The 14,065-nt window shown below is 32.9% G+C and overlaps 2 protein-coding genes across 2 annotated transcripts; one reads left to right on the top strand and one right to left on the bottom strand.

Annotated features, from left to right (window-relative positions):
- Positions 1 to 878: 878 nt before the first annotated feature.
- LOTGIDRAFT_219658 (hypothetical protein) lies at positions 879 to 8,776 on the bottom strand. Its single transcript, XM_009063092.1, has 9 exons — positions 8,652 to 8,776; positions 4,099 to 4,362; positions 3,761 to 3,898; positions 3,330 to 3,472; positions 2,966 to 3,146; positions 2,640 to 2,761; positions 2,016 to 2,211; positions 1,344 to 1,449; positions 879 to 1,136 (listed from the first exon to the last, which is right to left on the bottom strand). The coding sequence occupies exons 2-9, from the start codon at positions 4,251 to 4,253 to the stop codon at positions 1,047 to 1,049; spliced, it is 1,131 nt and encodes a 376-aa protein (XP_009061340.1). The 5' UTR covers positions 4,254 to 4,362; positions 8,652 to 8,776; the 3' UTR covers positions 879 to 1,046.
- Positions 8,777 to 9,113: 337 nt separating this feature from the next.
- Positions 9,114 to 14,065, top strand: LOTGIDRAFT_126843 (hypothetical protein; the record flags this gene model as incomplete). The annotated part of the gene is made up of 11 exons (XM_009063091.1): positions 9,114 to 9,208; positions 9,515 to 9,613; positions 10,033 to 10,164; positions 10,562 to 10,620; positions 10,949 to 11,090; positions 11,790 to 11,948; positions 12,376 to 12,471; positions 12,648 to 12,720; positions 12,855 to 13,029; positions 13,553 to 13,686; positions 13,997 to 14,065. The coding sequence occupies 11 exons, from the start codon at positions 9,114 to 9,116 to the stop codon at positions 14,063 to 14,065; spliced, it is 1,233 nt and encodes a 410-aa protein (XP_009061339.1).

Raw genomic sequence — 14,065 nt, 5'->3', positions numbered from 1 at the left:
TTGCTTAAAGATGGATTCTATTATTTTCATTTATGAAAATGTAAATGTTAATACTTATATGAATAGAAAGAAGAAATGAATGAATGAAGAAAAATACCAGTTTGTCTCACATGTCCATAATTAATTCATAATTAGCTAAATTAGAAGAGAATTACCAGCAGAATTCCAATGAGTGATCTAGAAAGGTCAAAAAGTCTTTTTTTGTTTATCCAGACTGTACATATATGGACATTTATGACTGATTAAAACTCTTAAGCATATGCAATAAGAACATATTGATTTGATTAAGAATACACGATAATTCATTAGAAACACCAATTAATCAAATAGTTTTCTCATGCTAATTTTTTTAAATGAGATATCTTTAGATCAATTGAAAATTTCTCGTCGAGTATATGCCTGCGGCATTTAAATATCATCAGTTAGTGTTCATGACCACAATTGCTTACAGAAAAATACTCAAGTTGCACTATATACTTGTTATTTGTATCGTTTTTACTCCAAAGTTGCATCTGATTGCTTCATATTGGCTATCAGAGTAATGACGGTATAACGAAGTGCCATTAAAACAGTGATGTTAAATGTTGCATTTCTGAACCTTTCAAGAGACATTATTGGTTTATATTGTATTTGTATGTTCACGACGACGGCAGCAAGACCCTTGCTTCTTTCTCTCATCTAACATTGATGAGATGTATTGGTCAGAACATCCTTCCAGGTCATTTGAGTAGTTTATTTGGTGTCCTTCATTTATGACGTCGTCTCTCTCTGTATATCAATTATAAATAATTTTATTTTTATTTTTAATTTTGATCGTTGTGAATATTTTGTTGATCTTTAAATGGCGATATTTACTTAGAATAAAATCAGCTTTTTATAGATTTGATATAGTTTTTAATTCACCTTTTCGGCGTATACATTTGACAAAGTACTATACACATCTGAAGACATTAGACCACATGAACATGGCATTGACATCGTGCCTTAATTTAGACAGAAGGGGGAATATATTGACAAGTTCATGTTTTGACAAGGCTAACCCCTCTTCACCATCCACGTGTTGGTCTATAAGCATCAGTAACATTATCACCATCATGTACATAGTACACTGGATGAAGAGCCGCTGTATGACAAGCCTAAATAATACAAATTTAAATAATAATATTATTGAATCATATTAAACAAAGGATAAACATTTATCCAGATTGGTTCATCTCGCAAATGGGGGTTATACATCACTTGATAGTTTTGGTGGGTTCCTTTAACCACTAATGTTTTTGAAGAAAATCACAAAATAGACATGTCTTTATTAGCCATTCTGGATTGTTGAAAGTGTAACTTACATGCCAAGGGTATATAAACAGTATGGTACCAATAGGATATCTATTTAAATCAATAGTCCCAGACGCTGCTGACACCTTCCCTAGTTCCTGGGTCATTCCTTTCAACCTATAATGTTAACGTGATAACGGGCATGATGATTTTTCTAAATGCATTTATCTGGAGTTTGCACGAATCACCTACTGAGGACGACAGCAAAGTAATAATGACAGTCTTTAAAAAGATTTAAAAATGATTATTATAATGATGATCGGAACAACGATGCCACGGTAACGATGATAACGAAGATAATGATAAAGTTGTTGATAATGACCACGCTGGCGTTTTTAGTTGAAGGAATGGAATTGGTTGGAGGTCAGAATTTTTTTCTGGGATGGCAATCCTTTTACCCCCTCCCCTTGCCCTGTAGCAATGGGTCTGCGAAAATGATATTAAAAAACACGACGTCGCTGATGATGACGAAAACGATAATGATCAGGGCAATAACAATAATTGCAATGACACAATGATAAAGATGGTGACAATATCGTATTGATAATGATGACTTATCCTAAATGATATTTATTACGTAGATAATAATGACCACGATCACACAATGATTATTATACAGATGGTAGCGAGAATTACCACACCAATAATGATGTTGACGACGACAATGATTTTGAAATACTTACTTCAGTTCAGGATGACCTTGAAATGAACACATTCCTTCATAACCCATACCATCTTGTATTCCGTCCAAACTCAAAGCCGTAAAACCACAGTCAATGATAAGGTAGTTTTTAGATTTTTTATGGTCTATTACCCGAGTAGCAACCCTAATTGCTATGTCTGATATTAAATTTGCTCCATTCATCGTCATTGAAAGATCTGAAAGCAAATTTAAAATCGGCTGTAAAAAAATTTTTGAACGCTTACCTAGGATTGCTCTTCACTCACATTCTGTGCATGATTCTCACTGCAAACGGTTCATGGAAACTGGCCTAAAATGTGGTTACACTCCAGTTGCCAATCTAGTCATAGATAGAAGACTGATTTTCTCAAGGAGTTCTGAAGTCAGAATTAAACGTGTATTGCTGCTTGTAGTATTGTCGTCTGAATAATTAGAACTCGAAATAGAGTTGTTTCCCTGCATAATTTTAGTTACTGGATTATCAAGATCTTTATATAGTTTGTTTATGTATGACGCCATTGTTGTTGATAATTAAATATATAAATTAAGTTTTTGCGGATTCTATGAGCTAGTGAGGCCATTACACTGCTTTCCTGGTTGATTAAACTGATTGACAATATAGTACCATTAAAAATGTAACAACCAGGATGAAATTCCGTAAGATTTGCCATTTTGGGAGTCGGCTGATTACATCCGGGAGTACTTCCGGTACCAATTACTAGACACTTGATGCCATTATCAGTTAATCTGGAATAAAAGTAAACGCTATAAAAATGCTGAAATATTACATGGGTTGTCGTTCAGTTTGACATATAATCTCTTCCACTGTCATAATTGTGATACAAACCACCAGACTTTTGGTTCTGGAATATGACACCCAGGCCACGTATTCTCGAAAAGATCTTACCGCTATGATAATAATATCCTAAAAAAGATGTTAACACGACTCACCGTTTTGCTGCTTCATTTAGTCGATCCGATGTACTGTCATTTATATTTTGTATTCCGGCCACATTTTTTGCATCATAAGTGTCACCGCAATGAGTATACAACCCCATGAAGTCGATGTTGTCTGCTTCAGATGCAGACTTGCCAATTCCTACCAATTCGTCACTATCAAACTCAACTCCGGCTAAAATAAAGTAAAGGAAGGTATACTGTATCTCTCTCTGTGATAACGAACTTATTGGCTGTGCTTTTTTTGTCTCTGAATTAATTTAGATCAATAAGGCTCGAGATATTTCGTACCCATTGGCAGTAGAAAGGTGAAGCATGCAAGTAATACTGAGACGATTTGCATATAAGGCCAACTTACTTCGACCATATCCACAATCAACCTCCAAAACAGCCGACCATTTGGCACCATCAGGTCGAGGATTTTTTTTCATACATTCAACTCCATAATAACTGGTAAACATAAGCTTCAAATCTACTCCTTCTTTCACCAATTTCTGGCATCTGCAATATAACACATTTTTATCTAGCAGTAGACATTCCATTGCAAATCCTTAACCCTTTACAGAAAACCTACAATGAAAAAGAACTCGGTGAGAAATTCTTAGTAACGTTTTTGGTTCTAGTAAATAACGCACGCTGACCTCTTTCACTCGAGAAAACCGAGATCGGTTGAAAAAAATATTTGTAGGTCAGGTTTATGGTTCATTATCAACAACAGGGAAGCTTCGGTTGTCTCCCATCAATTCATATAGACAGGCCTGATATCTAACTATTTACATTTGTACTTACATGTGAATCTTTTGTTCTGATATTGGTACAGCATATAATATATCTTTAAATCCTCCTTTAGAGAAAAATATAGCTTCATTTGCTGTTGATACACATATAGTTGATTTGGTACCACCAGTCATGAGCTCCCCAATTTCTCTTGATATACAAATACAGATTTAGTTCCATAATACCCAGTTAAATATATTCGGCATCGTATCCACATGAATTATAAAGTATACTCAAACGAATTCGCGTGATTTTGACCTCAGATAAAATAACTACGAACATAAAATATAGATTCTGAAAATGTTTTATTTTAATAACATAATTAACAGCTATAAGAATATCTTACTTACAATGTCTTTTGTGTTTTCATGTGGGGTCGAAGCTGCACTCCAAGACTTTTAGATGTGTGCAGCATTTTTTCTGCATTTCTGTTTAAAATCAGTTTGTCAACCACGAAACACGGTGTCAGTAATTCTTGGATGGTTTTCGGTTGTTGTTTCGACATTATGGCAAGTAGTGCGAATAAAGTAAAACCATCAACTGGTCACTGAAGTATCTATATATATGTTATCGTTATACTAGCAAGCAAAGAGTTTGTCAGATCCGTTGTCAACCTAGAATATCATGAACCATTTGTTAGTTCACTGAGATCACAAGAGTCTCATCCAATAATAGAAATATATGCAAATAAAATATGAGATTGTATAATTAAAATCAACGCCTGTTCCTACATTTCTTTTCTGTTTTTTTTTCTTAACAACACCATCCATTTTAGTTTATTACATTTACAATAGTAGAGATTAAATTAAACACAATCTTTTCTAACAGTTTATTCAATATGGTTATAATAGTGAGGTGAATATATGCTCAGCCTTTCAATAGCGTTATCGATCACTGTGAAATTTCTCTTTCATATATTGAAATAAAGAGACATTAGGCTGTTGCATTGCAATTGTACGAAGGCCTTTAAGGTACAGCTGAAAAAAATATTTTTATATTCATTTGTCTGAATATATATTGCGCAACTCGAAATTTCGGATTCATTAAGTCGAAATTTCGGATTTCTAAAATTAGTCCGTTCGTCATAATTCACGTATAAATTGCTGAATATAATATGGGCCTATTGCGCAACTCAAAATTTCCAATTCCACAGGTATAAATTTTAGTCATTTCGGGGACATTTATAAGAACCATAAGTCATTGAACTCTTAAAATTAAAGATTTATCACAAAACAAAAATTACGATATTCATCAAAATCGTTTTGTCTCAGAAAACTGGAAATGTTGTTTACGGTCCCCAGATAATTTCAATTCCCCTTATTTCGAAATCAATCGAAAATTGAACGTTTTGTCTTATAGCTGGAAATAACGTTTGCAGGCTGGTAACTCTTAAAAACTCCCCAAATTGTTTTGTGTCAGATCACTCGAAATTGCTTTTCCGGGCTTATCATTCTTAAAATTACCGAGGAAACAAACATTTAAACGCGGATAATTCTAACCATGGATTTGAAGGCTCAAATTTCGACGGTAAGCCGTATTAGACCTGAGGGCATTTTTCGTCAGGAATCCAAATCTGGGAGGTAAAGTGCCGGGTCAGGGGGCGTTTTTGAGTTATTCAAGGTCAAAGGTCACGAAAGGTCAAATAACGCAAAAAAATGTTAAAAATTGAGAATTTAACTACAAAATGTGTACAAATTCATTGATATCATCTAGAAATTGGCGAAAGCCCATTAGTGTGAATCGGCACTATCTATAAGTCCCAATTCTTTGAGGCAATCCAGGTCCAATGTCACTAAGGTCAAAATAGGTCAAAATTGAAAGACGGATCTACTTGATCATGTCATAAGCAATATCAAGTAGTTGTTAAAACACCTATCGAAATAAATTATTTACTAGTACATGTACATGCATTAATCACGTCGTCGAACAGTTCTTCGTCAACAGTTTCTTTTGAGTCCAGATGGATTTCCTCATCGAGTTCCACGATAATTCATCTGGATAATAATGGTGTCTTCACTCATTTAATCATTAAATCGTTCGTCCAACCATTATTTGACGCGGTGGGTAGAGGCTGATCAGACAGCCGCCACATTCTAGCAATATAGTTAGCACGCTGTATGCAGTACTAAGGACGTCAGACACGGGGGGAGAAAACATAGGTCGACTATCTTTCTCTATCTGAGATTTCAGGGTATTCACTTTACTGAGAACAGTGTTCAGTTTCTTCTGATTTTGATAGTAATTTTTCTTAAGTTCTGCCTGGCAACTACTCAGTGCTGTTTGTCGATATTCGTTGATTTTCTTCAACGAATCCTCGGCTATATACTTCACTGTTTTCAATTCTTCTAACTTACGTTTCAGACTGTCTTGTAATTTTCTAAAATGACATCTTTAGAGTCTTCAATATCAAGATAAGAATGGTTTTAGTGTTGACCAAGAAGGCATGTCGAACACAAAATGGTGTTACAGTCTTCACAGAGCAGTAATCTGTATCTCCTGTTCTGTTTGTTGAACTCGTTGATGGAGCAGATAGATAAAAATTTGTTGAAAACTTCCTCAGGAATTTTGCTGATTTTGTTACATTTTTGATGGCGTTGAAGCTACCCGCCAAATTGGAACTAGTCAGGTCTTCCAGACACTTCCTACAAAATGTATGATGACAATCCAATAATTTAGGTTCCTGGAATGGTCCAAGACATACAGCACATTCCAACTCTTCTACATTCCCATCCATTTTGATTTTGAATGCTGAACAATTCAATAATCTTTATGGTACGTTATGATATAATCGAATCTCTTATGTCATGTTTTTATAAACTCGAAAACTGAACAACGTAATACATATAATTTGAAGACCAGTTAACAATCCACCATAGTTTCCCTTGGCAACTAAAAAACAGTTTGTAGTTTAAAATTTAAAGATCTCCAATCCTATGGTAATAGTAATATAAAGTGTCTCCAGCATTTCTAGATTTATACCTCCAGTTTTGGTTAAGGGACAGATGTGCCATTTTAGAGGGTTGATTTTAGTCTTGAAAATATGTAAATAGTCTTCAGAAGTACTAGAAATGTACGAAAATTGCATATTTCCTTCAAAAATACCTTGTGAGTTTTACTCACTTTATCTACATATGTCTTTTCTATATATCACAGAGTATAATCTTAAAATGACGAGTCATCATTTTGGCATTCAAACGATGAATTGAATTGGACACACATGGAATTGAAGGCGCATCTGTCCCTTTAATGAAGTAAAATTTGTAGAATTTCAAAATATTCGAGAGGTAGACTAATAAATCATGCCGATGATGTTAGTTTCTTAAAATTATAAAAACCACCGAGAGTTGCCTTGTATTTCTAGATTTAGTGGATCATTCTCCTGAAAATGTTTTGAAACTTTGAATTTATTTTGTATTTGAACATGTAATTATTTATGTTTGTGATCAAGTAAGACTAGAATCGTATTAGCTAAATAGATGGTGTTCTAAATATAAGCATATTGTTATTTTAATCTATTGTAATGTTCACAATGTCAAGCTATTACAAACTTCATCTTCACAATATCAAGCTATTACAAACTACATCTTCACAATGTCAAGCTATTACAAACTTCATCTGCACAATGTCAAGCTATTACAAACTTCATCTTCACAATGTCAATCTATTACAAACTACATCTTCATAATGTCAAACTATCACAAACTTCATCTTCACAATGTCAAGCTATTACAAACTACATCTTCATAATGTCAAGCTATTACAAACTTCATCTTCCCAATGCCAAGCTATTACAAACTTCATCTTCACAATGTCATGACCTATTTTGACCTTTCGTGACCTTTGACCTGGATAACCTCAAAGAATTGGGACTTATAGATAGTGCCGATTCACACTAATGGGCTTTTGTCAATTTCTAGATGATATCAATGAATTTTGTACACATTTTGTATTTACTCAGATTTTGCCCCCTTTCGGGTGAAAATACTCCCCCTTCTCCCTCTGGTCTATATACACTATAATTGATCATTGACTTAGCTAAAAAAAAAAATCCGTTTCTGAGACTAAGGTAGGCCTACGATTTGTCCACAAAAAATGGCGCACCTGTATGTGATGCCAAAACGGAAAAAATAAAACAATTTTTAATTTTTTTATTTTGGATTTTGGATTTTTTCCGTTTTGGCATTCCATACACCTGTCCTTTCAAAAAGCCCTACTACTGCGAACTTTGTATGAGTAAATTATGTTTCCGCCCACCTACTTTGTTAGCTTACAGACCTTGTTTAGCCTCCAACAAAATATAGTTCGCTGACATTTGAATAATCAGAACTTATATAAAATCGAACCTATGAGTAATAGTGTAGCCTACTTAACCTATTGTGTTTCTTCAGTTAACTTAGATAAAACTTAAAAGAGTCACGATATAAATTGGAATAATGTGTCACATCTGCGTATTACACAAATCATGTGTGAAGAGTATTAAATAGGTCTATCCTTCTGTCACAGATAATAAAAAAAAAGTATATTAAAGAGATGCAAGCGCTTAACAATCGCAGCTGTCTTTGCAGAATGGGAAAAGTTATTCATGCAGTGCAACACGACTGGGTGGAAGGGTGGTGAGTGAAAATTAAGCAAAATTTTATCCCATGATCGGTCAATCTGTTACATATAACAAAACAATAGACAATATTATGGAATATAACACACTTCTTTAATAAGGTTGGGCACATAACGTTTCAACACAATATACACGTGTCGTCATCAGATGTAATGGCAAGAGAATAAAACATAATAAATATATACCAACAAGAAACAATATAGAGATTAAGAGGGACAATAGATAAAAATCTATCAAACTGTTAGTGTCACACTTTGACTTTTTGGTCAAAAGTTTCTGATCACTTACCTTGAAAAAACAGTTCACGAACTATTCCTCTATCTATACATCTATCTGAAGTACAAATACAGTTAGAAATTTACTTGCATGGTTGCCTTTTAAAAGAGAATAATGCAAAGTGAAATAGGTCAGGTACCACGCCCACTTTTTATGTTGGGAGTTGTGATTGTTCAAACCAAATATACTATTATTGTACTTTTGGCTTCAAACGGCATGTGACTAGGTTTATATCATCAAATTAACAAAACTAATTCTATTTCATTTTTTGAGTATTTTGAATGAATCTTAGATATGAAATTAGATCTACATTTTTAATGAAAAAAAAACAACAAATTATTACTCCCAACTCTTTAACGAAAAAGACAAGAAAAAGCGTAGCTGTTTGTTTACTTCCTGTGTTTACCAACTTTCAATAATTTTCTATTATTACTTTCTTAATAATCTGCTCTCAACGCCTTGAACCCGAAAAAAATGTCCACAATTTTTCTAAATGTCGGGCAGTGTGGAAATCAAGTCAGCAAAAGTATTTTGAAAACCCTTACTTCCGACGGTGAAGTATTGCAAAGGTAGACCAAACAAAATTAACAGTCCAAAATTCATCATTCAATGACGCAAATGTCGAAAAATACGATTACGGAGAGTACGCCACTTTTGATAGCAAGTCTGTGTGTCAGACAAAATAGTTCCTGAAACCTTTACAGTTTCAGTCAACAGTCTGACATAAAACTCACGAACTGGCGCTTACATTTTACATAAGAAGTTGACTTAAAATTTTACTTTCTTGAGTAAGGGAAATAACTCCAATTGGCAATTCATTCTTTGACGACAAAATACAAATAATTTGAATCATTTTTTTTTCTGTTATATTTCAGTAACACATATAAATGTCCAGGTGGTGAAGTAAGATCTGTACATGTTGATAGTGAAACCAAAGTTATATCACAGATGAAAAAATCTTCCTTAAATATTAGGTTGGCTACATCTTCCCTATTTTTATAATTCCTGAACAATAAGAAAAACTTGGCTAAATTGTCTCTGTGTTCTGGATATTTTTGAAGAATAAACTGAAATGTTTTTCAACATATTGTCATTAAGCATGGAGATTCTTGAAGGAAACTGACAAACAGGAATCATAAAATTCATAAATCTAAAATACAGCAAGGCTACATATTTTTATGAAAATGAGTTCACAGTTAAATTCTAGTTGAAAGATTGAAAGATTAAGTAATCCTTAATGTTTACAATTTAATATCAATTCTAAAGCATATAACATAAGCTCATTAGAAACAAAAATGAATCTTAGAAGAGTGGTGCTTTAACATTTAAATAAGTGTCTTGTTATTTTAGGAATCCTTTCCTATGAAACTTTGATCTATGATTTTTTTGTAAGAGAAAAGAATGTTATCTGTGGTAAAAAAGGAAGAGGTTCAAATTGGGCATTAGGTTACAATGGTTTCTCATCAGGATCAGAAGATCATATTTTAACAGATTCAGAGGATGCTTTGAGAAAAGAGATTGAAAGGTATGATATTTTCTCAAAATTATATGTGATGATAAATGTTCCAAATAAACAATTTGCTATTTTGGACTGTCTGAGTGATAGGCTACATCAGTTTGATATTATTTTTTTACCTGTTGTCACAATGATATATTATATTGTAGACAGGATAGTTACTATGGTGATATGTTATCACTTGTTATCACACTGATATTTTATATTGTAGATGTGATAGTTAGTAGTTACTATGGTTTTGTATTTTTTTTTATCTCTGTTATCACACTGTTTTATATTGTATAATATGTGATATTTACTATTATGATATTTTATTACCTTATCACCGTTCACAATGATGTTCTATAATAGTTGCTATGGTGTTATTTTATTATCTCTGTTATCACAGTGATGTTTTATATTGTAGATGTGATAGTTACTATGGTGTTATTTTATTACATAGTTTAGGTGGAGGAACAGGATCAGGTTAGGGTTATTTCCATCATTACATTTCATATTATTTTATAAATATTTTCCAATGCCACAGTCAGTGTTTTGAGTTATACATTGACTCTTAGTTTTTGCCTTACCTTGTCTGACAAATATCACTTCAATCAGGTAAACATCTTTGATGGCTGTAGGCCTTTTACATCTCTCAAATTGTGGAATTAAAGAATATGTTATTTTTGTTATTTAGATCAAATTTTTTTAGGGACTTCTAAGTATATTCTCCAAAATATTGAGTTGAAATAGTGTCTTTTTGGTTTAGTGTACTTTTTCCCAACTTTATTTCTATATTCTGTTCATTCTGAAGGTCTGGGTTCACGATTATGTGAATTATTAAGAGATGAATATCCAATGAATTACATCTTGTCCTGTTCATTTGCTCCATTTTCATCTGGTGACAGTCCTTTACAACATTATAATTCCTTATTAACATTATCTACACTACAAAAGTAAGATTTATTTCTTTTATTTAATGATATTGTGGATAAAACAAACTCTTAGACCAAAGTTGTATAAACTATTGAAAAATTTAAACCAAAATTTTCAATGAATTTTAAAGGTGTGCCATTTTTTTGACGCTTCTTTTTGAGCTTGCAAATCCATGTATGTCCAGATTTATCCATGTTTGAATGTTAAAATGACAATGCGTCATTTTAAGATACTCTGTTATATAAAGAAAGACATATATAGAAATAGTGAATAAAATTACTAGTTTGAGAAATTTTTGAAGGAATTACACGATTTTCGTACATTTCTAGTACTTCTGAACACTATTTTTTGTGACTCAAATCAACCCCCCCAAAATAGTGAATCTGTCTCTTTAAGTAAAGTATATGGACATTTTTATACAAGATGATGACTATTCAATTCAAGTCGCTTGAAATAACCTTATATTCCTATTCACTTATTTATATGTACATTCATTTATACAATAATAAAATATTTTCATTGTTAAAATAGTGTTCAATACATAGATTGTAGAGCAATTTAGCAACATTAAAGAAGAACCTGAAACATGATGTTACTCACATTCCGAAACCCTCAGTTACATCATGTTTCAGGTTCTGTTTAAAATGTGGACATAACTTATGTTTTTAAATGATATCAGGATCAGGATCAATTTATTTTTGTTATATAATTTGCTTCAGTTATACAGATGGTATCATATTAACTTATAATGATGAAATACTATATCGTCTGCACAAAAGAATGGGAGATAAATCTGTTTCTTTAGACCAAATAAACCAGTATATCAGCAATCATCTATGTGGAGTCTTTCTTCCCACTGATTCTCTGCGACCCAAAAAGTAGGTGTTTTTGGAGTAATTGTCTCCAAATTGATGGTCTAGCAGATTGCCTGTATTCATGCTACACCTCATCTTCACAATGTCAAGTTATTGGAATGTACATTGGTGAATACAGCCAATCAGAGGCCTCGACAGAAAGTCTGCGAATACAAAGCCATAATGTTTACAGCCTTTCTGTCGAAGGCTCAGAATGGCTGTATGCTCTATCGTGCAATCCAATCAAATTGCTGCATTCTGTGATAGAAGAAATGTGACTATTGCAGTCGAGGTATAAGTACAAAGTTTGTAATAGCTTAACCTTGTGAAGACCTGGATGCAATATTTTGACATTGGAACATAAGGAACCCTAATGGTTTAAATGGTTTATACATTATCCCTCACTATTTCCAATAGATTTATGAATTGTTATTGTTGTTTATTATATCAGAGGCTTTAACATTGGAAGTGAACCCTGGGAATTAATAAGATCAACATGTCCTGTTCCTTCTACTAAATTCTTACATGTCAATCATCTGGCTAAAAGGTAGGATGTTAATGTTAATTGCTTGGCATTCTAGAGTACCACTCATTTATATATTCCTCCTAGAATAATCTGTAATAACAAAGACATTACTGGTACAAATGGTAATATGCATCTTTAGTAAACTATAACTGGTTTGCTTGTTTTTCATATTATGTTGTTTCACATTTATCTTTCAGTAAATTATCATGGGAGGCTCTAGTTGGTCAGTCTTTACAGAATTTAACAAAATATGACAAACAAGGCAATGCTGTATCCTTTCAAATTATATTTCGAATCATCCTGACCATGTTCATATAACATTCCAAACATTTTCAAAGAATCAGTATAATAATGTGTAGATTGTGTAGATTATGTATTACATATATTTCCTATATTAAATGTAGTATAGTTGTTTATCCAGTGTGGTAATTGGTAGAGGAGATCAGACCAATACATTCCATCAGTCTTTACAGAAAACATTGAATAGTAAAATTAAATCTGCATATAACTGTGTCACCTGGAACCCATTCCCTCTTGACATCTGGTCTGGTAGGTCTTGCATTGTCATTTGTTTGTCTAGTTAGTTTGATTAATTTGATATCAAGAATATACACTTCAGCCAATACAGGAACATTTTGAAAGTAAATCGTAAAGGCATTGTAAAGAGGTTTACTAAAATTTGTATATATGTATAGGGGACACTGATAGCATAAATTTGCACCATTTCAAGGCCCTTCATGATTAGTGACATCATCAAACACTTAGTTTTAGTGTTATTGCAGGAACCACAGACGTCTGATTGAAAATCGGATTGATTCAAAATGATGTTATCAGTGTCCCCTATACACATAAAACATTTCGAAAACCTCTTTATAATTCCTATAAGAACATGCAATTCTTCTTTGCCTTGTACATGTTTAGACCTGTAAGGTACCATACTCTCATGTATTTATTAATATTACAAACCATCATATACAGCATACTTAGTTATCATCTCCAGTAGGTGGTCAGTGTGACGATGTCCTTTTACTTTCTCCTTAAACTCTATGTGTATTGAATCTTTATTTTCTTCCAGCCAAATCTAATAAACTTGGTGGTAAAGATAGTTCTTCAATAACCATAGCAGCTAACTATAGTAATATAAACCAGTATCTTACTCAGCTTATTAATAAAGCTAAACTGATGTTTGATAATAAAGCCTATTTACATTGGTATTGGAGATATGGAGCAACACAGGTATAGTATACCTATAAACTTTATCACACAAGAAGGCAATACATTTAGTGTATAGTTATTCCTGTAAGTCTGTTAGTTTTTGTTTGATTATCTGGTATGTTGCATGTATCATTTTGTATATAGGGCGTATATGATTTTGAAGAAATGTCAAGACTCAGGGTGGTATTGATACTACGTTAAGAAATGGAAAGAGGATCATTTTGATGATTTGGATTGAAAACCTATCTACTCACTAATATGTATCCATGAGACCCCAGTGCATTTTGCTTTAAAAGCATTAAATCTTAGCGTGGTCATTTTTCGTTAATAGGAAATGTTTACAGAGTCGTTTGAAACAGTTGAACAGATTATAGAAGATTACAAGTCGGCTGTAAAATGA

Source organism: Lottia gigantea, assembly GCF_000327385.1.
Source record: "Lottia gigantea unplaced genomic scaffold LOTGIsca_55, whole genome shotgun sequence".
Taxonomy (NCBI): domain Eukaryota; kingdom Metazoa; phylum Mollusca; class Gastropoda; family Lottiidae; genus Lottia; species Lottia gigantea.
The sequence above is the reverse complement of the archived record's forward strand: the minus strand, read 5'-3'. Positions and strand labels throughout refer to the sequence as shown.

Bases quoted from the DNA above. Each gene is read 5' to 3' on its own strand.
- LOTGIDRAFT_219658 (XM_009063092.1), bottom strand. From the start codon at position 4,253: ATGTCGAAACAACAACCGAAAACCATCCAAGAATTACTGACACCGTGT. The intron at 2,212-2,639 runs GTACTATATTGT...ATTTGCTTTCAG, and splicing joins TGGTTGTTACATTTTTAATG to ATCTTTCAATGACGATGAAT. The intron at 1,450-2,015 runs GTAAGTATTTCA...TTAACATTATAG, and splicing joins CAAGGTCATCCTGAACTGAA to GTTGAAAGGAATGACCCAGG.